Genomic DNA, 27,759 nt, shown 5'->3' with positions numbered 1-27,759 from the left:
TTTGACAGTAATGCTTCCCTTTCAATTTCATTGAAGAGTTTAAACAGTAGCAGCAGTAGTTCCTCTCTAAATGTCTTGTAGAATTCTTGTAGAATTCAGCAGTGAAGCCAGGACCCGGGCTTTTCTTAGTTGGTAAGTTGTTAATTACGTTTTCAATTTCATTCATTGTTATTGGGTCGTTCAGAATTTTTACGTCCTCTTCGTTCAACTTTGGTAATTCATACGTATCTAGGAATCTGTCCATTTCTTCTGTGTTGTCCATCTTATTGGCGTATACATTCTCGAAGTAGGTGTTGATGATCCTCTGGATTTCTCCTGGGTCCACTGTAATTTTGTCCTTTTCACTCCTAATTGTATGGATTTGGGCCTTTTCTTTCCTTTTTCTGATAAGGTTGGCTAAGGGTTGGTCAATTTTGTTGATTCTTTCGAAGAACCAATTCTTGGCTTCATTGATTGTATCGTTCTCTTAGTATCCATTGAATTGATTTCTGCTCTGATCTTTATAATTTCCTCCCTTGTATGAGCTTTGGGTTTGTCCTGCTCTTCTTTTTCTAGAAGCCTGAGGTTCAGCATCAGGTTGTTTAATTGGGCTCACTCTGTTTCCCTAATATGAATATTCACTGCTATGAATTTCCCTTGTAAGACAGCTTTCATTGTGTGCCATAGATTCCGATATGTTGTACTGTCATTGTCATTTAATTGAAGGAACCGTCTGATTTCTTTAATTTCCTCTGTGATGCGTTGGTTATTCAGAAGTGTGTTGTTCAATTTCCATGTGTTTCTGAAATTCTTGTGGTTTCTTTTGCTATTGATCTCCAATTTCACACTATGGCCTGATAATATACAGGAGATAACTTCAGTTCTTTTGCAGTTACTTAAACAAGTTCTATGAGTGAGTATGTGGTCTATTTTGGAGAACAACCTGTGTGCACCTCAAAAAAAATGTGGTTTTGTGGGGTGGAACATTCTGTAAACATTTGTTAAGTACATTTGTTCAAGAGTTTGAGTTTTGTATTTTGTTGCTTATTTTTTGTCTAGTTGATCTATCTATTTGTGATAATGGGGTATTGAGGTCCCTCACTACTATTGTATTAGCTCTTACTTGATTTTTCATGTCCGTTAGTATTTGTTTTATATGGTTAGGTGCACTAGTGTTTGGTGCATAGATATTTATGATTGTCATCTCTTCCTCTTGGACTGTTCCCTTTGCAAGGATGTAGTGTCCTTCTTTGTCTCTCTTACTCAGTGTTGGTTGGAAATCCACTTGTTCTGCAAAGAGGATAGCTACTCCTACTTTTTTTGGGTTCCCGTCACATGGAGTATTGTTTTCCACCCTTTAACTTCCAGTCTATGAGTTCCTTTTTGAATTAAGTGAGTTTCTTGAATGCAGCATATTGGATCTTGCTTCCTGACCCATTCTGCCAGTCTATTTCTTTTGATTGGTGAATTGAGACCATTAACATTGATGGCTATAACTGATAAGTATTGACTTATCATTGTCATGACTTTTTCTTTTTGTTAGATTCTCCCCCTTTGCATTTAATTTCTTATCATGCACAATGGATTCATTCTGCTGGGATTCCTGGGGTTGTGATCCTCATTGTCTTTTCCTAGAATATTGTCTAAAATTTTCTGGAGTGCTGGTTTGGTATTCATGAAGTTCCTAAGGTGTTCTTTGTCATGAAAGTATCTTATTTCTCCATCAATTTTGAAAGATAGTTTTACAGGGTACATCAATCTGTGTTAGAGGCTGTTTTCCTTTAGGGCTTGAAATACATCACTCCAAGCTCTTCTTGCCTTGAGGGCTTGCATTGAGAAGTCTGCTGTGATTCTGATGGGCTTTCCTTTGTATGTGATTTGTTTCTTTTCTCTCACTGCCTGTAGAATATTGTTCTTCTGTTGGGTTTCTGGAATCCTAACTATTACATGCCTATGTGTAGACTGTTTTTGATCAAGGCTAGTTGGAGTCCTATATATCTCACTTATCTGTATGTCAAGTTCTTTTCCCCTGCTTGGGGAGTTTTCTGCCATCACTTCTGTGAACAGATTTTTTTATGTCATCTGCACACTCTCCTCTTTCTTCATTGACTCTGATCGGTCTTATGTTATTCTTCTTTGCACCGTCTAGCAGCTGCTGGATTGATTTCTCATGGTCCCTTACAATTTTAAAGCAGTTTTTCTTTTCCTGGTCACTAATTGCAATCTTATCTTCTATATCTGAAATTTTGTCCTCACATTGACTCATTCTGCTGCGTAAACTTTCAATGGAAATCTGTTTGCATCTGTTTTATGGATTCCATTTGTTTCCTATGTTGGGATTCCATCCTGTTCCTCAGCTCCTCTATTTTTTTAATCTGTGTCCTCTCTAGATTTATTAATCATGTCTTACACTATAGGCACAATCTCTCCTGTTATATGAGAAATTATTTCTGATTTCATTTTTTCCAGATCCTTTTTCATTGCCAGCTCAGGGAGTCCAGGTGGTTGAGAATCAGATTGTTCTTCCATCTCTTTTTCCTTTGGGGTTGCTGTAGGTGATCTGGAAGTCTGGTTTTGAGACTTGTTTACGTGTCTTCTCATTTCAATGGGGGGTGGGGGGGAATGTGTGCTGCTGGCACTGGTGTGGCTCATTTCCTCGGCACTGGGGGTGGTGGTATGGTGGCTGGGAAGGTCCACCTCCTCTGCACTGTGGGCAGCACTGCTCCTCTGTGCTCAGGGTGGTAGTACGGCAGCCCAGAACATTCACCTCCTCTGTGCTGGGGGCAGCTCTGCTCCTCTGAATAAAGATTTTGTATATGAAGTAAGATCAATGAACACAAATCATTGTGTGGCTTCTGGGTCTCCCAGGGTCACTCCTATGTGGGCCGCAGCTAGTAGAAGTTACAGAGGGCAGTGGGCAGCACTCCACCCATGGACTAGTCTGGAGTGAAGTATTTCAAGCCTTAAAAGAAAATAACTTCCAACCCAGATCAATTTACCCAGCAAAACTATCCTTCAACATAGATGGAGAAATAAGGTATTTCCATGAAAAGACCAGCTCAGAAGATATATGGGTGCTAAACCAGCTCTAGAGAAAATATTCAAGAATATTCTCATCAGAAAAAACAAATTGAACACAGCTAATAACTAGGCAGGTCAATGGATAAGGAGTAACAAAAATCATTATGAAAAGAAAAACAAGGATCTACCAACAGATAAAGAAGGCAATGGATAGTAAATAACCAACATATCTCAGTAATATCTCTGTTAAGACTCAACTCTCCAATCAAAAGACACAGACTGGCAGATGGGATCAAAACTCAAAATCCAAAAATCTGCTGCATTCAAGAAATTCATCTAATTGAAAAAGACATCACAGACTAAAAATTGAAGGACAGAAAACAATATTTCATGCATCAGGACCCAAAAAACAAGCAGAGATAGCAATCCTAATTCAGATATGATAAATTTCAAGCTAAAACTGATTAGAAGAGACAAAGAAGGTCACCACATACAAGTTAAAGGAGCAATACAACAAGAGATAACATTGACAAACATATATGCATGAAATTCTGGAACATCTATCTTCATAAAACAAAAACTGTTGAAATGAAAAAGATCAAATAAATATTAACATAATTATAGTAGAGGATTTTAACACCCCATTTTTACAAAGAAATAGAACACATAAACAACAACAACAAAACACTAAAGAAATTTCAGAGTTAAACCACACCCTTGAACATAGGGACAAGGTATTCCACTCCTCTGCAACAGAGCATACATTTTTTCAGCAGCACATAGTACTTTTTCCAAATAGATCACATAGTAGTCCACAAAGCCTACTTAAGTAAAGATAAAAGAACTGGGGCTGGGGATTTAGCTCAGTGGTTGCAGTGCTGGCCTCACAAGCACAAGGTCCTGAGTTTGATTCCCCATACTAAAAAAAAAAAGATAAAAGAACTGAAATCATCCATGCACTATCACACCACTGTGCAATGAAAATAGAAATGACAATTAATTTCAGAAAAGCAAAAGCTCCTGGAAAATTAACAACATACTCTTAAACAACCAATCAGTCATGAAAAAAATCTTAAATTTCTAGAACTTAATGTCAATGACTGTACAACTCAATGAAATGTCTAGGACACTATGCAGGCAGTCCTAAGAGGAAAATTCATTACAATCAATGCTCACATAAGGAAAACAGAGCCACCCCAGATAAATCATTATGAGAAATCTTAGGATACTTGAGAAACAAGAACAAACCAGATTCAAACCAAAATTAAGGGGGAAATTATAAAGATGAGAACAGAAATCAATGAAACTGAGACCAAAAAAAATTGCAAGAAAAAAAATCAACAAATTGAAGAGCTGGTTATTCGAAAGAAAAAAAAATAGGCCCTTAATGAGACTCACCAAGAATAAGAGAAAAAGACTCACATCAATGCAATTAGAAATGAAAAAGGTGAAATCACAACAGACAGTCAAAATCTAGAAGATAGTAACTACTTTGAAAAATTATAATTAGCAATTTTTGAAGAAATGAACAAATTCCTGGACATACAAAAACTACCAAAACTGAGGAGGCTCCCGAGCTGCCATTCCACTGCTCCCAGGGCAGAGGAGGTGAGCCAATCCCAGCACCCAGGAGGAGGCTCCCTGGCCACCATTCCACCGCTCCCAGGGCAGAGGAGGTGAGGCAATCCCAACACCCAGGAAGACGCTCCCTGGCTGCCATTCCACTGCTCCCAGGGCAGAGGAGGTGAACCTTTCAGGCCGCCATACCACCGCCCCCAGCGCTGAGGAAGTGAGCCACACCAGTGCCAGCAGCACACATCCCCCCCACAGCACCTACAGCAACTCCAAAGGGAAACGAGATGGAACACTCTGATACTCAACCACCTGGACTCTCTGAACTGGCAACAAAAGAGGATCTGGGAAAAATGAAATCAGAAATAATTTCTCATATAACAGGAGAGATTGTGCCCATACTGCAAGACATGATTAATAATTCTAGAGAGGACACAGATTAAAAAATAGAGGAGCTGAGGAACATGATGGAATCCCAACAAAGGAAACAAATGGAATCCATAAAACAGATACAAACAGATTTCCAGGAGATTAAAAACTTCACTGAAAATCTATGCAGCAGAATGAACCAATGTGAGGACAAAATTTCAGATATAGAAGATAAGATTGCAATTAGTGACCAGGAAAAGAAAAACTGCTTTAAAATTGTAAGGGACCATGAGAAATCAATCCAGCAGCTACTAGACGGTGCAAAGAAGAATAACATAAGACCGATCAGAGTCAATGAAGAAAGAGGAGAGAGTGCAGATGACATAAAAAACCTGTTCACAGAAGTGATGGCAGAAAACTTCCCAAGCAGGGGAAAAGAACTTGACATACAGAGAAGTGAGGCATATAGGACTCCAACTAGCCTTGATCAAAAACAATCTACACATAGGCATATAGTAGTTAGGATTCCAGAAACCCAAAAGAAGAACAATATTCTACAGGCAGTGAGAGAAAAGAAACAAATCACATACAAAGGAAAGCCCATCAGAATCACAGCAGACTTCTCAATGCAAGCCCTCAAGGCAAGAAGAGCTTGGAGTGATGTATTTCAAGCCCTAAAGGAAAACACCCTCCAACCCAGGCTGATGTACCCTGCAAAACTATCTTTCAAAACTGATGGAGAAATAAGATGCTTTCATGCTAAAGAGCACCTTAGGAACTTCATGAGTACCAAACCAGCACTCCAAAAAATTTTAGACAATATCCTAGGAAAAGACAATGAGGATCACAACTCCAGGAAGCCCAGCAGAATGAATCCGCTGGGCGTGACAAATTAAATGCAAAGGGGGAGAATCCGACAAAAAGAAAAAGTCATGACAAGGCTTTTAAAACTTTTAACTTCATCTCCCTAATGAGTGTATAATTCAATCTTATTATTGTACTGATTCGTATTTTTCTGATTCTAGTGTTGCACACCTTTCCTTGCGCTACACTAGCTATTTATCATCTTTTTGGGTCTACTTTTTAATTGGGTTGTCTATTAATGAGCTGTAAGAGTTCTTTATATATTCTGCTCATAGGTTATATGCATTGTAAATATGGTCTGTTTAAGGACTACTTTTCATTTTAACGATGTCATTTAAAGTTCTAAATTTTGATGGAATCTCATTTATCAATTTTTTTCTTTTATACATCATGGTTTTTGTATCCTAGGAAATTCTTGCCTACCCTAAATTCATAAACATTTTCCCTTATAATTTCTTCTTAAAATTTTATACTTTTAGGCTTTCATAGTTAGGTTCATAGATCCTTTCAAGTTATTTTTATGTATGGAAATAAAAGGTTGAGGTTAACTTTTTATATACGGATACCAGGTTAGTGCCATTTGCTGAAAACACTATATTTTCCTCGGCTCTTGAATTGAGTTTATATTCTATAAAATGTTAATGTTAAATAATCTTTCAAAACTCAGTGGACCATATATGTGTGGTTCTGTTTCTAGATTCTCTGTTTTATTGCAATGATCTATATGTCCTTCCTTACACCAACACTGCCTTGATTACTGTAGCTTTAGAGGAAGTCTTAAAATTAGGTACTAAATGTCTTCCAACACTGGTTGGTTTTTTTTTACATTTTTCTAGGTCCTTTGTACTCCTACATAACTTATAAATTTCAATATCCAATTCTTCATGTACAGCAAGTATGCATAGACCTGAATTTTTATGTATGCCTTGTGTTTTCTAATCCTGCTAAATTCAAATACAAGTTCTAGGAGCTCCTAAAGATTTCTTAGTATTTTCTCTGTAAATGATCATTTCAACTACATATAAAGATTTTGCTTCTACCTTGCCAATCCAATCCTAATTGTGTCACTTTACTGACAGACTATTTTGGTGGAGCCTATGTTTCAAAGTTTAATTGACAGATGAAGATAGGCATATCTGCCCTTGTTCCCCACCTTAGGGAGAAAGCATTGTATCTTCTCCATTCATATAAGGCATTTTTGGTGGAAGTATGGAGTACATGGCTTATCTGTTGAGAAGGTTCTGTTCTACTTCTAGTCTCCTGATAGCTTTTACCATGAATAGCTGTAGAATTTAGTCCAATACCTTTTCTGCACCTACTGACAGGATCATATGGTTTTTTCCTTTCCTCTGTCAAAATGATGACTTTTAGGGGTGGATCTTTCAGTGCTGAACCAACACTGCCATCCCTATAATAAAACCACTTTCTACATACTGCCAGATCTGACTTCTAACAGTTTGTTTTGGTAAACAAATTTCTATCTATGTTCATACTTTTTTCTTCTATTATCTTTATCCAGTTTTAGGATTAGCACAATGTTGATTTCCTAAAATGTGGGGAGAAGTGTTCCTTCTTTTTTCTGCTTTAAATGTTTGATATAATTATCAGTTAAAATGTATATGAGCCTGTTGTTGTCATATAGGTAGGTTTTCAAGCTAGGAATATACTTTCTTTAATAGGTGCTATTCAAATTTTATATTTCCTCCAGAGTTAGTTTCATTAATTTGTCTTCCAAGGTACTTCTTACAAGCTGTCAAATTTATTTCAAAAAAGATTTTTGTAATATGCTTTCTATATCCTTTCAAATTCTTGCAAAATCTGTGCTAATGTCTCCTAGATCTTGATACTATAATTTTTAAAATGTATAATTGATATTGTGTAATAGGAATAAAAGGTCTGAAGGAGCAGGGGAATTTGGAGGGGCAGGGGAAAGGAAAGAGGGGAAAAGAAAAAATATGAGAAAAGGAAAAAAATGGAAACAAAGTCTTTGCAAATAGGGAAGGGTGGAGGGGGTGAAGGGAAGGCAGGGGAAGGGGAAAAAAATAAGAACCAAGATACTCATGTAATGGTACAAGATCCCAATGATGACTGTAACTGTATTTTATACTTAAAATGTACCAATAAACTTAATGAGGAAAAAAAAACTACCAAAACTAACCCAAGAAGACATAAATATGCTTAACAATCCAATAAAGAGCAACGAAACTGACTCAGTAATAGAGTCTACCAACTGAAGAAAGCCCAGGACCTGATGAATTCACTGCTAAATTCTACAAAAATTTTAAGGATATTATATCACCAATACTCCTCAAGCTCTTCAAAGAAATTTAAAGGAGTGGATTATTCCTCAATTCATTTCTAGAAGCCAGTATCACCCTGACCCCAAAACTGGATAAAGACTCAACTAAAAAGAGAACTACAGGCCAATCTCTTTAAAAAACATAGACGTAAAAATCCTTAAGAAGATATTAGCAAATGCAGTAGATTATCAGAAAGATGATACATCATGATCAAGTAGGTGTCATCTCGGAAATCCAAGGATGTTCAACATACATTAGTCAATAGATGTAATACATCACTTAAACAAGAGCAAGGTTAAAAAAAAGAATCACATGATCATATTAATAAGATATAAAAAAAGGCTTCCAATAAAATCCTACACCCCTTCTTGATAAAAACCCTGAAAACAGGTACAGAAAGACCGTATCTGAATATGATAAAAGCTATTTATGACAAACTAATAGCCAGCATTATACTAAATGAGGAAAAAACTAAAAGCACTCTCCGTAAATCAGAAGCTAGACAAGGATGTCCACTATCACCTCTTCTATTCAACATAGTACTTGAAACATTAGCCAGAGCAATTAGGCAAGAGAAAGAAATAAAGGAAAGGAAGAACTCAAATTATGATTATTTGCAGATTACATGATATTCTACACAGAAGACCCAAAGAACTCCACCAAAAAAACTCTTAGAATTGGGCCAGGGATTTAGCTCAGTGAGTGGTACAGCCTAGGCCCCGCAAGCACAAGGTCCTGAGTTTGATCCCCAGAAAAAAAAAAAATCTTAGAATTAATAATCAACTTCACCAAAGTAGCAGTATACAAGATCAGCATACAAAAATCATTAGCATTTGTGTATACCAACAATGAAAGGAATGAAAAGGAAATTATGAAAACAATACCATTTTCAGTCACTTCAAGAAAAATGAAATATCTAGGAATTAAGCTAACCAAGGAAGTGAAAGACCTCTACGAAGAAAACTACATTACTCTGAAGGAGATTGAAGAGGACATCAGAAAATGGAAAGTTGTCCCTTGCTCCTGGATAGGCGAAGCAATAATGTCAAAACGGCCATACTTCCAAAACTGTTATACAGATTTAATCTAGTCCCAATCAAAATACCAACAACATACTTTACAGATCTAGACGGAGAAAACAATCATAACATTCATATGGAACTAGCAAAAGTAATTTTGGATAATAAAAGCAAAGCAGGCAGGAGAGCAATACTTGACTTTAAGCTATACTACAAAGCAATAGTGATAAAAGCAGCATGTATCAACCTCCCCAGACGTATTCAATTATTTGATCTTTGACAAAGGATCCAAAATCATATGTTGAAGGAATGCCTATTGAACAAGTTGTCTGGGAAAACTGGTTATCTGTTTGTAGAAGAATAAAACTGGGTCCTTATCTCTTACCATATACTAAATTAAAATAAAAATGGACCAAAGATCTAAGTATTAAAATAGAAACATTAATTTTCTGGAAGATAAAATAGATATAACACTTAAAGACATAGGTGTAGGAAAGGATTTCCTAAACAGAACCTCAATCACACAAGAAATAACAGCAAGAATCAGCAAATGGGATTATATCAGACTAAAAAGCTTCTGTACAGCAACAGAATGGATCAATAGAGTGAGGAGATAACCTACAGAATGGCAAAAAAGTTTTGTCAGCTACTCCTCAGACAGAGGACCAATATCTAGAATCTATAAAGAACTCAAAAAAATTAAACCACCTAAAATTGAAGACCCACTCAAGAAATGGGCAAGAGAAATGAACAGATACTTCACAGAAGAAGAAACACAAATGCTCATCAAATATATGAAAAAATGTTTAACATTTCTGGTCATTAGGGAAATGCAAACTAAAACAATGTCAAGATTCCACTGTACTCCAGAAAGAATGTCAATCATTAGGAAATCAAATAATAAGAAATGCTGGCATGGCTATAGTGAAAAAGAAACCCTCCTGTATTGTTGATGGGAATGTAATCTAGCACAACCATTATGGAAATCAGTATGGCAATTTCACAAAGAATTGAAATTAGAAGTTCCATATGACCCAGATATCCTCCTTCTAGGTGTCTTCCTCAAAGAGCTTAAGTCATTATACTAAGCAATACAGGCATACCAATATTTATAGCAACACAATTCACAATAGCTAAATCCTGGAAGCAACCTGAATACAAATCAATAAACGTCTGGATAAAGAAAATGTGATATCTATATATAATGGAATCTACTCAGCTATAAAGAATAGACACATTTGAGACATTTGTAGGAAAACAGATGCACCTGGAAAATATAATGTTGAGTGAAATAAATCAGACACAATTAAATACAATATAGTATCTCTCATCTGAGTGAGGCAAACTACCAACAAAAAAAATGATAAAGAATGGATAAAAGGGACAAAGGGACAAATCTCTTGCAATAGGGCAGTGGTCCAAAGGAACAAGAGCAAGGGGTGAGGAAGAGGGGAAGGGGAAATGAGAGGAATAAAGATGTACCTGGTACCGGAACCTAATAACCCCAATTAATGCAAACACTATATGCCATAATATGAGCTAAGTGAAATAATATCAACAGGCACAAAGAAGGGTAAGGAAATGAAGGAAAGAAAAGAAAAGGGGGAAGGGGATTTTTAAAATGCTGTAATAAGTACATGTAACCACTCCCCAAGATGATTGTAAACTGCATGAATTGCAAACATGTACTAATAAAAAAAAGAATAAAAAAATAGTAAATACTGGGGAGTATCTGGAGAGGAAAAAGGAAGCCCTCCCACACTGTTGGTGGGCACATAAATTTAGTACAACCACTACAGGGATCAGTACATATTCCTCAAAAAAGCTAAACAGAGACATACCATTTGATCTAGCTATACCACTCCTGAGTATACTGTCTAAAGAAAAAAAGACACCAATATTACTGCAATATATGCATACCCACATATGGAATCCACTGTAGCTAAGATGTGGAAACAACCTAGATGGCTATCAACAGATGAATGGTTAAAAAAAGTGATACAGGGCCAGGGATTTAGCTCAGTGGTTTCACCGCCTGCTGCGCAAGCGCAAGGACCCAAGTTCGATCCCGGGTACCAAAAAAAAAAAAAAAAAAAAAGTGATACAATTGAATATTATTCACCTACAAAGAAGAAAGAAATCCTGTCATCTGAAGGAAAACAGATGAACTGAAGACCATCATATAAAGTAAAATAAGCTAGACTGAGGATATTAACTATTGTATTTTCTCTTCTAACAGAAAACTAAAATATAAATGAATAAAATAAATTGAGTACTGGTAGGAAATAAGAAGGTAGACTCTTTTTTTTGGTAATAAAGTAGACTTTTGAAAATGAGAAAAATGGATTGGTGGGGGTGAGGAAAAGGAGAGGAGGGTAAAGAATTGAAAATGATCAAGATATGTTATCTATATCTACGAGTTCCCCAAAACATCCATCACTATTGTATATTATTAACATGCACAAATAGAAGGAAAAAAGATTAACCATCATAAGATGTATATCTGATAATGATACAAGGATTTTATAATAATGCATTTTAGAATCTTGCTTCAAACTGACATCTAGCCACCTATATAATGCAAAATCCATACTCTGCTTCAAAGTCATTTTAGTATATCTTTGTACATTCACATGTTCTCAAGAATAACTAATCATGATTTGGCTAACTCACATAAGGATTTCACCAGTCACCTAAGATATAACTCATCTTGCCGGGTACCATGAAATACTGGAAAGGACTAGATAGATGCTCACTGATATATTCTAAACCAGAGGCCAGAAACTAGCAGTTTGTAAGGTGCATATATATATTCTCCAGGTTGTTGTTTTTTTTTTGGATTCCATAATCTCTAAAAATTCATCAAAAGTAATTAAAAGGGTACATTTAAAAATAATAATTTCAAACTGAATAGTTAAACATCTAAACAGCAATTTAAATTTTATGTAAGAAAAGAGTATAAAAGCACAGGTCATTGAGATCTACTCATTTGCTTAAGAAGGAGAAACTGATATCAAGTGACTGACTGTAAGTACTAGCACATTAGTCAACACTGTCCTTTAAATGCATAAGACAAAGAAATTTACACACTATTCACTTCACCATCTTATCCCATTCTCACCATAACAGAAAGTCTACAGATCTCACTCTACCAAAAAGACAGCTTTCCAGTAGTCTCAGAAAATAAGTATCATAAAATGCCAACCAGCCATAAATATGATCATCTGTATAATAAATACATTATTTTTCCACAGCTAAGTCTTAACTTCATAGAATCAGTAACAAAGACCTAAATAGTATATAGATACATTTTAGAAATCAGACCCAACACTACCAATTAATGCATGCCAAGTTATTCACAAATGAAATATTGTACCACCTTTCCTAGTCCTAGAAGTTATATTCTGGTTTTAAAGACTTCTGAACAAAGAAGTATTGTTTATTTTCTTTCAAAGGTAATCTTTGGTGCCAAATCACTAGCAATAAAATCTTCTACAATCAGGAAAAGAACAAATTAAAAAATTTAGTTGACTTCCTTCTCTCAATTCTAATATAATTCAAAATGTTTAATTAAATTCATTTGACTTAAGCCACCTATATTAGGGCACAGACAGAAAGATTTAATTCAGAAAAGTTTATTTGGGGGTTTCATACTGATTTTCCTTCCATGCTAAAAACAAAAACAACAAAAATACTCTACAGGGGCAAGAATACAAGCTACCATGTTTCTGATACTAGCTGGCAGAGGGAAAGCACATTTGGGGGCTTAATCAGCCTACTTTAAGGAATGTTTACCTCAACGTTATCAAAAATGATCTGAGTGGTACCATGCGTGGTAACCTGAGTCATGTTTTACGAACAAGGGAATACAAACAAGACAAGCAGCTGGAGCAGCCTCACAGTCACTGATGCACATCTTTCTCCCTAAAGCTATGAAGGCCATTTTGTCAAGCAGGATGAAACAGAACAAAAGTGGCTCTGAAAGTAATGTTATAGGCATTCAGATAACTACATATAGATGTACAGCTAAAATTACCAATTAGTTTACCAATTGGCTGCAACGGATTCGATTGGTTGGTAATTAATTCTAGTTACTGGCGCACAGAGCAGGATGGTTGGCGCCATCTCTTTGTCCTCCTGACACACAATACGAGCACACAGGCCCTTGGGCTCAGGACATCAATACAGCCTCCAGTTCAGCTACAGGAACCACACAGTGATGGACCCCTGGGTGACCAAGGGGGAACATGCAATACATGAAAAGTTAGTGACAAAAGGGAACCCTCATTAAAAACAAAGAACACTATCAAAATGGACAGAGGTTTTTAAAGCTACTATTTTTAAAGACTTTTTTACCTATCTTAAAAACTGCTACTAAAATAAATAGTTCAAAAGGGAAATCATCTGAAAGCAAAATGAAAAGTAAACCATTTACAAAACCTTTTACTAATAATACTATATCTCATCTTCAATCCTTAATCACCCATTTCTTTCAAATATCTCTCCTTAATTTTCAATCTAAGCAATCTAGGGAAAGGATACATAATATAGTCAATGAAAAACCTGTAAATGAAAATCTGAAAAAAGAAACTACAGTATTCTCCCGCAACTTAACCCTTTCAGAGCACTCCTTGAGAAAATAAACTGCAACTGCCTGGGAGTGATACACATATTCTATTGTAATTCCCAACTAATTTTCTAATGGTACTGGGGACTGAACTCAGGGCCTTCATGTTGAGTTATATCACCAGCTCTTTTAAAGTTTTTTTTTCCTTTTTAAAAAAATTTTTGAGACAAAGTCTCACTAAGCTAAGCTGTCCAGGCTGGGCTTGAACTGGTGACCCTCCTGTCTCTGCCTCCCACCCCAGGGTGCTAGAATTATAAGCATTCACCATCATGGGTGCTAATTTTTATCTCAACTCATTTGTAAGGTGGCTTCCCTATATGTTTTTCCCTTATGGAATTCCCACTGACTTTGTATAGAGCTGACTTAAGTGGATTTTCTCAAAGTTCATGTGGGGAAGACTTGGTCCCCAGGGTAGCAGTATTGGTAGGTGATAGAAATTTAAGAGGTGAAATGTAGTGGGGAGTCTTTAGGTCAATTAAGGTGAGCCCTCAGAAGGTTCCTTGGGCTTCCACGATCTCTGGCTTCCTGTGTCGAGATGCAATTCCTTCCTCACACCTGCACTACTGTCACTGATACAACATAGCAATGAAGGTCCACAGCAGAGTGAGCCAAAGCTAGGTTCAAATGTATAATCCACCTGTCTCAGCCTCCCAGAGTGCTGAGATTATATCCATATGCCATCACACCTGGCTTAGGACTCTATTAAATACTAAAGAAAATAGCAAAAGAGAAAAGGATGTGGAACAACTGCAAAATACTGCAGTTAGATCTCACTTCGGTTGTTTCACATCATCCTCTTTCAAAGCAGAAACTAAGAAGTCTCTTGCCTAAGAACCTTGAGCAGGATGTTCCTGCAAGGCAACTCTTTTTGAAAATCCATACCTAAAGACCTGCAACTCTGTCCTCTAATAGTATCAGCTCAAAGTTCTCAACTTGTTCCCGTGTCACCAGTCAATTTCTACTAAATGGTCCTCACCCAAACATCAGAACTTGATTGTTACTCAATAAACTTTATAAATTCAATGTTTCTCTCTGGGTATTTTTGGTCTTACTTTATTCAATTATCTTATTTGATGCATTACAATATACTTAATCTCTTTTAAGAACCACAGAAAGATAAAAAGTGCAACTTCAATTGTGCCAGGTGTCATCTCAATAAGGGGCTTGAGTCCAAGCTACAACTGAGCACTTACAAGGATTTGAGACACTATTGGAAGACACAGTCAGGCTAGGGATTTAGCTCAGTGGTTCTGCCACCTGCCTTGCAAGGGCAAGGTCCAGAGTTCGATTCCCGGTACCAAAAAAAAGAAGACACAGTCAGAATGTCAGACAGCAGGGATTAGCCAAACCCTGACAGCATCGATGTAGAGGACTGTATCAGGAGAGAAGGATTCAGATAAGGCTGTCTCCAGACAGCCTGAAGCCCAAAACACAGTTACCTATGAACCAAGGATCTAAAAACCTGATTCTGTTGGCAATCAAAAACTGTGACCGGCTTACCAGCACCACTGAAGGAAGCCAGGTAAAAGCAATAGCAAAGACAAAAACACAAGCATTTCTGATGGCCCTCATCACCTTGACAAGACTGACTAGTCAAGTGATGGTGAACCCTATAGAGAAGAGTACCCAAACTGCTATTCAAAACCCACTTATTTATCACCAAGTGCCAGCACTGCAATTAAACCAGAATACTGAGGTTTTAGTTTAGAAAAAACAGCTCACACATTATTATCTTTTGTCTTAAAAGAAAAACAACACACATGGCATAGGTTTGCCACCAGGGGGCTAGTCCCTTCCCAAAGCAGCTATACAGGGGAGTGCTATCTAACCAGTTAAGGAGGAGGTACATTTCTAACTCTGCACAATGATCATGGAGGAATGAAGAGGGATACTCTTGTTAATTCACATTAAGATAGCAAGTTGTAAGTGGAATAGACACTGAACCAGTGTCTGTAAATTATCTTTTTCAGGTCACAACCATCTTTAATTAAACTTGAGAAAAGTTACAGAACCTCTACCTAAAATAATATACATGAACAAAATAATTTTGCAATATCTTCAGATTATTCATATACATGAATCCAGAAACCCCAAATATGATTGAGTAAAAAGATCCTATTTCAATATTCCCTTAAATTCTAATATTTATTTCCCCTATATTTGCTGTTCAGAAGCCTTGTAGTCCTCAAATTCATATCTTGTCAACAAGACAAAATACATACATTCCAGAAACATGCCTAAAATCACATCTCTTAGAAATCTCAAACAACAATTGTACCCACAACAGCAGAAAATTCATATCAAAAGAGATTTCAGGAAACAAATAGCAGCTAACTCAGATCCACAGTTACCTAATTCCAGTACGAAGATATCTCAATGTTTAAGACGATAATATCCAAGCTACTTTTATCTTTCTAGACTTCACCCAAAAGTCATATCCAAAAATGAAAAGGGTAGAAAGGCATAACCAGAGGGCCTCAAAATATAATTATGCACTAAATGAATTCAACAGAAAGAAACAGGGTGGTTCTGGGTTCCACCTCCAGTCACTATTTTTGGCCCAAATTGATGTGAATAAACATCACTTCCCAACATTCTGTTCCCTCTCTTCTCATTTCCTCTCTTCGTCTAAAAGCTACAGGTCGCTGCTACTGAAATTACATTCAACAGAATGTCAGGGAAGAATTTAGTTAATTGTTGTAGTATCCCAGTTCCCAAATGAGAGAGACTAAGTCCCTTTTTAATAAACAGTTACTGGTTGGATCCCAAAGCCTCCTAAATTATAGGAAGTGCCAGAATTTGGTTGAGTCCTGAGGATTTGGCTTTTCTGAACTCTTCTGAAATGAACACCCAGAAAGACTAGCACTGATTCTAAAAAGCCTGGAAAAGTCACCTAAGACTGTGTAGTAGGAGGCTTTAAGATCCAAAATGATGGGCCGGGGATTTAGCTCAGTGGTTCTGCCCCCTGCCTCGCAAGCACAAGGTCCCGAGTTTGATCCCTGGTACCAAAAAAAAAAAAAAAGATTCAAAATGATGACAGTCAATTGTGAGTTCAGAAGACTACAGAGATAATATAGAAGTTTTGCAGCAGGAGGGTAATATGATCAAAACTGTGCTTCAGAAAGATTAATGTCATCAGTAAGAAGGACCATAAAAGGAAAAAAACTAGAGGAGACATATGAAAAAGGTCAAGAAAAATAGACTAGCAGAGCAAGAAGGATCTTTAGAAAGCAATGTACAGACACTAGAAAAAAGAGTTTGTGAATATGAACACATACACAAATACATAGGAACTTTGCATTCGACAAAAAAGAGAACTTGGATGACTGTGAGAAAAGTGGTTTCATGAAGAGAAACAAAGAAACTGAGAGAAAACAGTTTAAAGGTAAAAGTACTAGAAACTGGGTTACCATAATTAGGAAGTTAGCCCAGATAAGTTAAACTTGACTAACCTCCATAGTAGTCATGACATGGCAATTGTAGTCTCAAATGAGATCCAGAAGAAAAAAAAAGTTCTAATAATAATATATATGAGAACCAGATATAAGGAACAAAGAGTGGCAAATCTGCCTCAGCCTTCCACACTGCTGGGATTACAAGTGTGTGCCAGCTTTTGAAGAGCAATAATCAAAAGAACAATAATCAAAGGAATAAGAAAGACACATTTTTATTTATTTAGGTATCCTTCTGCCTGTATCCATTCCCGAGAATGAATGGGAAAAATGCAGAGAATCCAATTCAGTTGTAATCCAAGCATTTTATCATGGCAGCTTGACCTGGGAAGGTATCATCAGAAAACAAGACAAGTGGAAGGATTGGAAAGATTTAGGAGGAGATGGTGAAAGAAGTAAATTCACTAGACAATGGCTTCATGAGATGAAGGGTGAGACCAAAGATATTCTCAACTTTAAAGATAGGATAAGTGTGTTTGAAGTGACAGGATTTTGAGTATGTTGAGGGGATGAATGGCAACGTATCTTTTATTGTAGTAAATTTTTAAACATTCATGATATGTTTTGATCATAACTAATTGAATAAATATTTATGGCAATTTCTGTTAAATAAAAACATTATATTACATCCTCATCCACCTCATTCACCAGATCTGGCACGGTGTAACTTCTGGCACTTTGCCAAAGTAAAAATGACCATAAAAGGTAAATGTTTTGACTTGGTTCAGGACATCACAGCAGCCTCAACTATGCAACCAACAACAATCATAAAAAGGGACTTCCAGAACCGCTTCAGAAAGTGGCAAGAATAATGGGACAAGTGAGTTCAAAGTGACAGGGAGCACTGTGAGGGGGATAAATGGCAATGTGTCTTTTATTGTCATGATTTATTTAAATATAAACATTCTCTATATTGTTTGATCACACTTGATATGGCAGTTAAAAACATTGTTAGATATCTAAGTAGAGATGCCAGCTAGGCAAGGTGAATATACAGGTCTGCAAATCAGAAAAGAGGTACAGACCAGTTATAAATTTAAGAATCACCAGCAAGCGAATGATAAATTAAGTCATAGTCTAGCGACTGCAGAAACAGAAAGTTTAAATTAGGCAAGAACAGGGCCTAAAATGAGCTTTAATGATCTCCCAAAAGTTAAGTAAAAAAGGAAATGCAAAGGGAATGCAGACATAGCAGCCAAAAAAGAAAAGTAGCAGAAGGCGATATGAGAAAGCCAAAGAAGAGAGCACTATAAAGAGGGAAGTGGTCAGCAATATGGACACTGCTCAGAATGGTGGGAGGGACTGAAAAACACCCACTGGACTCAGCACTGCTGAGGTGAGCAATGACCTTCACAAGTACCTAAAAAAGCTCCAACAGGACACAAACCAGCCTGGAGCAGATTAATGAGTACAAGGGAAGGAAGAAAACAGAGGTGGCAAATACAGGAAACTCTTCCAAGAAATCTGACTAAGAAGGGAAGAAGAAAAACAAGGGAGATGAAAGGAGTAGAGAAATAGCTTGTGGTTAGTTTTGCTTTTGTTTTTTTGTTTGTTTGTTTGTACCGGGATTGAACTCAGGACCTTGTGCTTGCAAGGCAGGCGTGGCGCCACTACATCCCCAGCCATTGCTTTTGGTTTTAGAATAGAAGCAATGATGACAAAACAAGGTAGTGGACAGGAAAGAGAAGAATTTCTATACTGTCATCTTAAAGGCTGTAAGCAACCCAGTGGCTTCTACAAAGCGCCTTTCCATTGTCTATCAAGTACATTGGACCTTCCCCACTCTCTTCAAACCTCCAACTCAACACTTCCTACTGCCGAAAAAGGGCAAAGAACTCAGATGGATTTTCAAATTCTTACCACAAATTTCTACCTTGACCCTCTTTCTTCTTGTTCCTACGAATGGCAAATAGAAACAATTTTCTCTTAACTTTGGTCAACCTTGACCTCTACAAAGAACATCACTATTCTCCTGGTCTCTTCCTCCTTCTGTGATTATTCCTTCTATGTTCCTAGACCCACACTCCTTTGTCTATCTATGACACTGCTATATTCCAACTATAACATTTTTTTCTTAAAGATACCACATCATGCCTTTCATTTTCTCACATCTCACTTTTATCTTTACTTAATTTGCTGAATTGAAGTCTCAAATCATTGAAATAAAACATAATTTTGTTTTTCTCCATAACTACTCAGTTGAATCCTAAACCTGTTAAATATGGCCAGTGAAATTCCAAACTTTTTAGTCACATTCAATTATCTAAGCATAGTTTTCAACACCATCTGTGGATAGCCTGCCACACTAGCATTGTGAAAACTATGCGGCCTCTACCAGATGATGGTGGTGGGGAGGGCATGGCTTATTTTTACAAGCTCCTTTCCTTCCTTCCTCCCCCATGCTTCCCATCCCACTCTGCTTCCTTTATAAACTTTTGTCCTCTACTATAAATGCAGCTGTAAGAACAGAGCAATATTCTACTCACAGAGTTTACCAGACAGTAGTGATAGGTCTACCCCAGTCATCAGCCAGTCCTTTTCTAGAGGGCTCAGTGACTCCAACTGCCACTAGACTCGAGTGCTATTAGGAGGAAACAGGGCCATCTGTGGTCTTTACTCGATTTCATCTGAAATTGGTGGTTCTAATTCATCACTATGAAGATGGTGACTTTTGTATGGGTGGCACCAGTAATCTCTAGGCAGTGTAAAGGCTCCCTCTGGCTCCCTCTGCCCAACTCTGTCAGCATTTTGCATCCATTCACCTCAACAAGTGTCACCACAGGAAACCCAATGACTGCAATATCCCCACTTATCCCTATGCTCCTTCTCCCACAGAAGCCATGAGACTCTCCAGTTTCCTCTTAATCACTAAGAACTCTTTCAGAGGCTTACTACTCTAGCTTGCTCACAGGCCTTGCTAGCATGGGCTCTACTCCAACGAGCCTAGTGGGCTATAAAATCTCTTAAGACACATGAGGACACCAATGTGTATCCAAGGATACCCCTATGCTTCCAGAAACACACACCTAGTTCCCCACGGGCTGAAATGGGAAACAGGGAAAGAAAAGTAAAATGTGTTCCCAGTATCTTTCCCCTCAAGTCTCTTAACCACTGAAGACACACCAAACATCCAGCCAGAAAAGGTGTGGGTCTCCCCTTCCACTAGTCATATACACAAACTTCACAACCGATTTTTTCAAACTTCACCTCAAACTTCTGTGAGAAGAAAGGATAGTCACCACTTCATTAATTGTACACATCCCAATGGGCAGTCTTCCCCCACCTACCCTCAAGCTCTCTTTGTAAGGGGGCAAAGGAGATGTAGGGGTGATGGTCAGAGTATGGTTTTCCTGGAAGGTCAATTCTTAGCAAATCATGCAATGAAATGGCTGATATCATAACCAGCAAAAATTGAGTGAGTTTCTCTTTTAATTACAGAGGTGGCTCTGATCAGTAATGCTGGGCAACAAGATACTCTGCACTATCATGCTACATTTATTATATGAACCACATAAATACAGATGTTATTAACTGCATTTTCCATATGAGACACAAAACTGAACTGTATTTAATTAAGGCTAAAACACAAAAATCATAAATGAGAATAAATCTTTCAATGCATCAAAAACTAAGGGTTGAAAACAGCCCCCAAATGAGGAAAAATCCCTGAGTTATTATCTTGTTAAGGTTCTAACCAAGTGAGACAACAGATGGTGGTGCTTTGACAACAAGAATAGAGCAAAACAAAAACAAAAAAAGGCACTAGTTATTATCTGCCCAGCCAGCACATACTTGGGCCAAATGTTAAGCTCTATCTTTCATATCACCACCTGTAGTAAGTTCCAGAGGGAAAGAAGAGTAGAACAGAGAATGAAAATAACTTTTACACTTGCATATTTGATTTCTCAGCATAAGCCTCTGAGCATCTTGGCAAACAACTTACACAGAACATTTCTTTGATTGTTAAACTTTCACAAAGCTTTGGATAACAAGTAATGTTGGAGCCAGAAGTAAATCCCCTTTCTCAAGGCCATGTCCAGCTTCCTCTCAGGGCAGGTGCTACTGTCCTGCTCATCGGGTGACAGTACTGCCACTGCTCTGTCTCCCTTCTCCGAGGAAGCACACATTTTCCAAACAAATTTGATTTATTCAGTCAGGCTTGTTATTTTTAATCACAAAATCAAAGTCTCTGGTAATATGATTATCTCTAGGGATCACCTAGAGATTACCTCGAGCTATATGCCCATGTTTTGGAAAAACTACAACTCAGAATTTGTCCAGTAATGCTTTATACCATTCAGAAACGTAATCCAAGGATGTGATTGTACTTTAAAAATCTTTCTTAAAACAAAGTTTTTTCAGACTGATAGAATATTAATTGTGGCCACCACATCATGTACAGATAATTCCAACCACTGTTCTTTTTAAAACTTGTTTCTGATGAATCATACTTTCAAGCCAGTCTAAAATTTATTTTAGCTGTTTCCAATTTAAGAAGAAACAGAGCTGCTGTCTCAACATGTAACTTTTCTTTGACCTTTTATATATTTCAAAGGCTAAATAATGAATTCCAGAGTTTTCAACAATCTTTACCATTAATACAGAAGTTATCTCTTTAATAATTCCATGAATATGTATCACTCTGATTTTTCTCAGAATTATTTTATTCAATAAAAATAAATATAATATAGTTTGTATTTATGAAAAGCCAGGCTTTTTACTGAAGTTTTAGACAGACTATTCTGTGTCTGTTTAATATCCTATTACAAACACAAGGTTATCTAAAATTAGAAAACACACCTTACAATGACATCCCAATCCCACCCAGGATTGTTTATGGTTAGCCATCAATTTCACTTTTCCCTGACCAGGGTAAATTAGGAGAATGATAAGTGTCTCAACGAAAAGGGAGCAATATCCAATTAAAGACATTAAACATGAAACCAAAGAATGTGAAAATCTCACTAGTGCCATCTACAGTACCAATGGAGAATGTAGATAAGAAAATTTTTTTAAAATAACTGCCTCTGTGTGTGTGTGTGTGTGTGTGTGGAGCCCTTTGATTCTTTCCTCAGGACTATGTATCAAAAGAGCTTTCTACCAAATACTTTACAAAGCATGAATGTATCTAGTAGGTCATACCAAAAACAAAAAAAAGCCCTCTTCAAAAATCAAGACAAAAAAAAAAAAAATCAAGACAACCTCAAGCATAATATCGATTTTAGTGTAAAGCTCAAAGAACAATATCTTGTAAGAATTAATGAAATGAAAAACATGCAGAATTTATTAAAACTAATAAAAAGTGAGGTAAATGATCAAGTCAGATGTTACCTGAATGGACTTGAAAGCCCAAGGCATCCTTACCTTACATTCCACCACGCTCTGATCTGATTCACAAGTCTCATAGATTTCATCCACTGCCCGGCGAAGATTGTCAAAAAGAAATGCCCAATATCGAGCTCTTAGATCAATTTTCCGAGGGTGTCTAGTTTTAGTGGGACTTTTATCAAAGTTTTTATCTCCAACTACAGATGTTATTTTACAGTCTACTGCAGTATTCTGGTGAAATAAAATAAAACATGAAAAAATATAAATAAAAGTGTTTCCAAGAATTGGATTTTCGTATAAAGCATATTTCTTAAACATAAATACTTAAAAACAAGACACTCTTCTTTTCAACTTACATGACACTTGACTTCACCAAAACAAACTTCTCACCTTAAAAAAGGGGGCAGGTTCATGAGGTCAATCTTTATTCCAAACAAGTCTTAGTGAAGATTAGAGTTATTTTAATGGTGAACAGACCTTTAGCAAAAAAGGAGCACGAAAGTCACTCCTGGCCTACCAGAACATACATATGAAACATTTACACAGCTTTGCAAATAACAAATAGCAATGTCAACATTTTAAATTGCTTGCATTTATTCTTTTCCTTTAGAAATGCCATTTAGGGCCGGAGATTTAGCTCAGTGGTTCTGCCACCTGCCTAGCAAGCGCAAGGATCAGAGTTCGATCCCCGGTACCAAAAAACCAACAAACAAAGAAATGCCATTTACTGCAGTTATATTCAGTTGTAGTATCACCTTTCTAAATTTAGTTGTTTTTTTTTTAAACCCATCAATAGTTCATGAGATTTGCCAATACATTTCATAGTTTTTATCAAGCTCCTCAGTTTCCTTTTCTTCTTGTGAAATACATCTCTAATAGTTCTTTCCTTAAGGATCTACAGACAGTGGCTATGGTCTGAAGGTATCTCCCCAAAATCCACGTGTTAGAAATGTAACTCTTCAAGCAACGTGTGGAGAGGTGGGGATCACTAAGATCCCACACGAGTGGATTAATCCCATGGACATGACAGTGAGTTTGTTATGGAGAAATGCTGTATGTATAAAGGATGAGTTCAGCCCCCCCTCTCTCCTGAATACCTGCAGTATTCTCTCACCATGTGATACCTTCTGCCATGTCAGGATTCAGCAAGAGGGTTCTCACCAGGCATGGGCCCCCATCTTGGACTCTGCAGCCTCCAGTACCATAAGCAAATAAACTGCTAGTGTTTATAAATTGCCCAGCCTATTGTACTGTCAGAAAAGCACAAAATTGACTAAAAAAAATAAATATTTGGCCTTTTATGTCTAAAAATAGATTTATTTCACTCTTGTGCTTGAAAAATCATTTGACTAAGCATATAATCCTGAGATAAAAATTATTTTGCCTTATAACTTTGAAGATGCTACTCCATTACCCTTTTGTTGGTAATAAGACTGCTATTCACCTGTCATTCTTCTATGGATTTATGCCAGGTAAGTTTAAAGATTATTTTCTTAACCTTGACATTGTGAAGATTCTCTAGAATAAATTTCAGTGAAAGCTCTTTCTATTTGTCCTCTTCAGTTCCAAATTTATGTTATGAAGCTCTTGAAAACAAAAAAATGAGGAAAAATTTCAACATACCCATTCTCGAATTTGAAAATCTTAGAAGACTCTCAATCCTAAATTCAATCTCTTTAGTTCTCTGAGCTATATTCTAAACCCTCCTCTAGGAGTGTCTTCTAGTTCAGAAATTTAATTACTAATTCACTAATTGTCCAATATATCATTTTTTCCATTAATTGCAGGTTTTCAATGTTTCGCTGATAATATATCATTTCCAAGATTTCTAACTGGTTTATTTTTATCTATAAATGTTCAAAATTAATATTCACCCATTTTATTTCATAAATTTTCCATTTTGCTTTATAGCTCTTCTTTCCTTTAAACCCATTTACTTGAAAAGTCTTTTTTTTTGGTACCGAGGATCAAACTCAGGATCTTGCATTTGCGAGGCAGGTGGCAAAACCACCAAGCTAAATCCCCGGCCTTCTTGAAAAGTATTTTTAGAAAAATGTCCTTTTCTCATTATTACCTCAGGAATAAATAATTTCATATGTGGAAAGTATTGTCTATATTTACGACATTATTTTCTTGTGTTCTGGTATTTTATTTTGCAGACTTACTTTGAGTTTGAGTTTCTATCTTTACTTTTTTACTTTCCTCACCTTTATGGTTACCATCATCTGCCCCACTATGCTGCCACCTGCAGAAGTCTCTTACTGGGGCCTTATAGCACTTCACCTTTAAGAATATGATAGATCCAGTCCTGAATCAGAGTCACTCCTGGATGACTGTCTGCACTCTCTTCATATAACAGCTATCACACACAGACCACTAGCCCAGACAGGTTCTAGCTTTTCCAGTTCCCTAGTGCACAGCCCTGCACAAGCCTAAGGTTTCACACCCTCAGCCCGAGTCTGTTTCCCACACAAACAGGGCATTTAGCCTTCCTTATGCCACTGGAATCGAAGACCTAGATGTTCTATCCATTTAGTGTCCCCAGCTCCACTTAACTGTCACAGAATGTTTGTTTCCTTTATTATCCACAGATGAGAAATACACTACTATGTGTTTATGTAAACCAAAAGCTTCACATGAGCAAAACGTGAACTTCTAATCAAGATTCCACTGTGCATTTATAAAGAACACACACACAGAGGCATCAATGATAAGTTTTTTTAAATAAAAAAGATAAAGGATATTTTTTAAATTTATCATTGATGTCTGTGTGTGGAGAGGGGATCTTCTTTGTAAACTTGCAATGGCATCTTGTGAGGGTGATAATAACACCTACTCCAAAGGGTTGTTATAAGAACCAAATAAATTCAAATTTGTAAAGTGTTTAGTAAGTCAGGCAAACAATGAGTACAATATACATATTTGCTAAATAAAAAGGTTACATTAAATTTTTACATAAAAGATTAAAATATATAATATTCAAATTCTGAAAAATTAGATTTTTCAAATTTATAATATATTCAGGAATTGAAATTAAAAGTAAATAAGCAGGGCCAGGGATTTAGCTCAGTGGTTCTGGTGCCTGGTTGCAAGCACAAGGTCCTGAGTTCAATCCCTGGTACCAAAAAAAAAAAGTAAATAAGCAAAAAGTTGCATGTGCTCTACCTGCTTAGCAGTTTTATGAGTGCTTTGAATTGTCCTCTTAGATTTTCCACCAGATTGACATTTAGGTTTTCCTTCAACACAAGAAAAAAAATAGATCAATGAATAGATAATCTAAAATTAAACTATAAGTAATTAGATAACATAACACCTAAACTATACAAATCATTCAGGCATACTAATACATAACTTTCATCGAGAGAACACAGAATAGTGCAATGTACTCAAAGTCCATCTGAACTACTGATGCAGTTTAAAAAAAGGGGCGGGGGGGCGAGGATTTAGCTCAGTGGTTCTGCCGCCTGCCTTGCAAGCGCAAGGTCCTGAGTTCGATCCTTGGTACCAAAAAAAAAAAAAAAAAAATTTCCAAAGCCCCAGAAATCATTTTTATCAAGCAGCTTACTCAGACCAGGAATTAATCGACTTGTTAAAGAGAACAGATAATTTGCCAATTTAAAAATAAGGTCAAATTATTGTTATTTCTCAGGCCAGGGATGTAGCTCAGCAGCACAGCACCTGCCTGGCAAGCACAAAGTCCTGAGTTTGATCCCCAGTACTAAAACAAAAACAAAAACAAATTATTGTTATTTCTCAACTTATATGCAGATCTAAAAAATACTTCACTGAATTCAAATTTTATCCAATAAAATCAAGGCAATGTTTTTACCATATAAAACCCAATGTTTTTATTAGTTTCTCTGATTTATAAAATACAGTTTCATTTGGAAAAGAGAAATTTTTGATTTTTTGTATTTTTGTAGTCAAATTAGTATTTCTCATTTCTTTTTTCAAACAAGAAAGATCCTAACCACTGTTTGGTACTCACTATTCTTGATTATCAATTCAAAACAGGAACAAAGTTCTGTAATGTACAGCAAAGTAATTTTCCTTTCTACACAATAATTTTGGGCAGGTACTTGCTGCTGTGTGTGTGAAATGAGCCATAACACATAAATACGTACTGGCAACTCATCTGACATAAGTCAGACTCTTCACTATTCTACCAGAGAAGGAGGCAGAGAAATCTGCACCACACAGCCTTTCAATCATTCTTTTATCATATAAAACAATGTATTAGCAGGTACATTGGAAAATAGAATATCCAGCAAGAAAAACCAGCCTGAAACAAGCAACAGAAGAAAAACAATTCATAGAAGAGAGTAATTCTTGTTCAAAATGGAACTATCCTCAGAAACATCTGAGTATGCATTGTAGCTGTAAGAACAAGCTGCTATTTAAAAATAAACATTTTCCTATAATTGGCAAAGTTTTAACATAAGATATTCTTATCAAAAATAATGAATGGGCTGGGAATTTAGCTCAGTGGTTCCGGCGCCTGCCTCGCAAGTGCAAGGTCCCAAGTTCGATCCCCGGTACCAAAAACAAAAAAAAGGAGGGGTGGGAGCTGAGGGTACAGTTCAGTGGAAGGCCCTAGGTACAATCCCTAGTACTGCCAAAAAAAAAAAAAATGCTAGCATTCTTTTTTGTCATCATTATTACACATATTTCAAAGGTTCTAATTCTATCTGTTCATAATTTTATTATTTTGCAATAACAAGTGAAGTTGTAAAATTATATTAATCAATTATTTATATGAAAAACCAGATTATGTACAGGTGTGTGATTCATTATTATATTTTCTTTTGTGCTATTTGTATAAAAGTAACTTTCTAAATAAAAACACCTTTGGATTATTTTGTAATTAACCCATGAAATTGGGAAAATTAAACTTCATATAATATTTATAATACACAGGAAGCATAAAACATTTTGTTTTTACTTTTGTAGTAAATAAATACTGATATGTTTTATCAAAGAAAAGAAGCAACAGTAAGATCCTTATGGAAAAATTACCTAATATAGAGCTGAATTTCAAAAGTAAATTTGATTCTTTGTCTATTTGATAATTTTGCGATTCAAAATAACTGCTATCTAAAAACAGCTCAAGGGCTGGGGATTTAGATCAGTGGTTCCGCTGCCTACCTCACAAGGGCAAGGTCACAAGTTCAATCCCTGTTACCAAATAAATAAATAAATAAATAAATAAAAATAAAAACAGCTCAAAA

The 27,759-nt window shown here is 36.4% G+C and overlaps 1 protein-coding gene across 9 annotated transcripts in view; it reads right to left on the bottom strand.

Moving 5' to 3' along the window:
* Positions 1-27,759, bottom strand: part of Scaper (S-phase cyclin A associated protein in the ER) — a 375,238-nt gene that overhangs the window by 329,286 nt on the left and 18,193 nt on the right. For 7 of the 9 annotated variants that reach the window (XM_004872072.3, XM_087210281.1, XM_087210282.1 and 4 more), the window contains 2 exons: positions 25,697-25,767; positions 22,568-22,762 (listed from right to left, as the gene is read on the bottom strand). In XM_004872072.3, coding sequence (XP_004872129.1) covers positions 22,568-22,762; positions 25,697-25,767 — 266 coding nt within the window. The remainder of the gene's footprint in view (positions 1-22,567; positions 22,763-25,696; positions 25,768-27,759) is intronic. The other 2 variants (XM_087210283.1, XM_013068251.3) reach the window with 1 other exon arrangement.

This window comes from Heterocephalus glaber, unplaced genomic scaffold (assembly GCF_053883595.1).
Source record: "Heterocephalus glaber isolate CG9 unplaced genomic scaffold, H.glaber_assembly_v1.0 deba00001140, whole genome shotgun sequence".
In the NCBI taxonomy this organism is placed as follows: Eukaryota; Metazoa; Chordata; class Mammalia; order Rodentia; family Bathyergidae; genus Heterocephalus; species Heterocephalus glaber.
The sequence above is the reverse complement of the archived record's forward strand: the minus strand, read 5'-3'. Positions and strand labels throughout refer to the sequence as shown.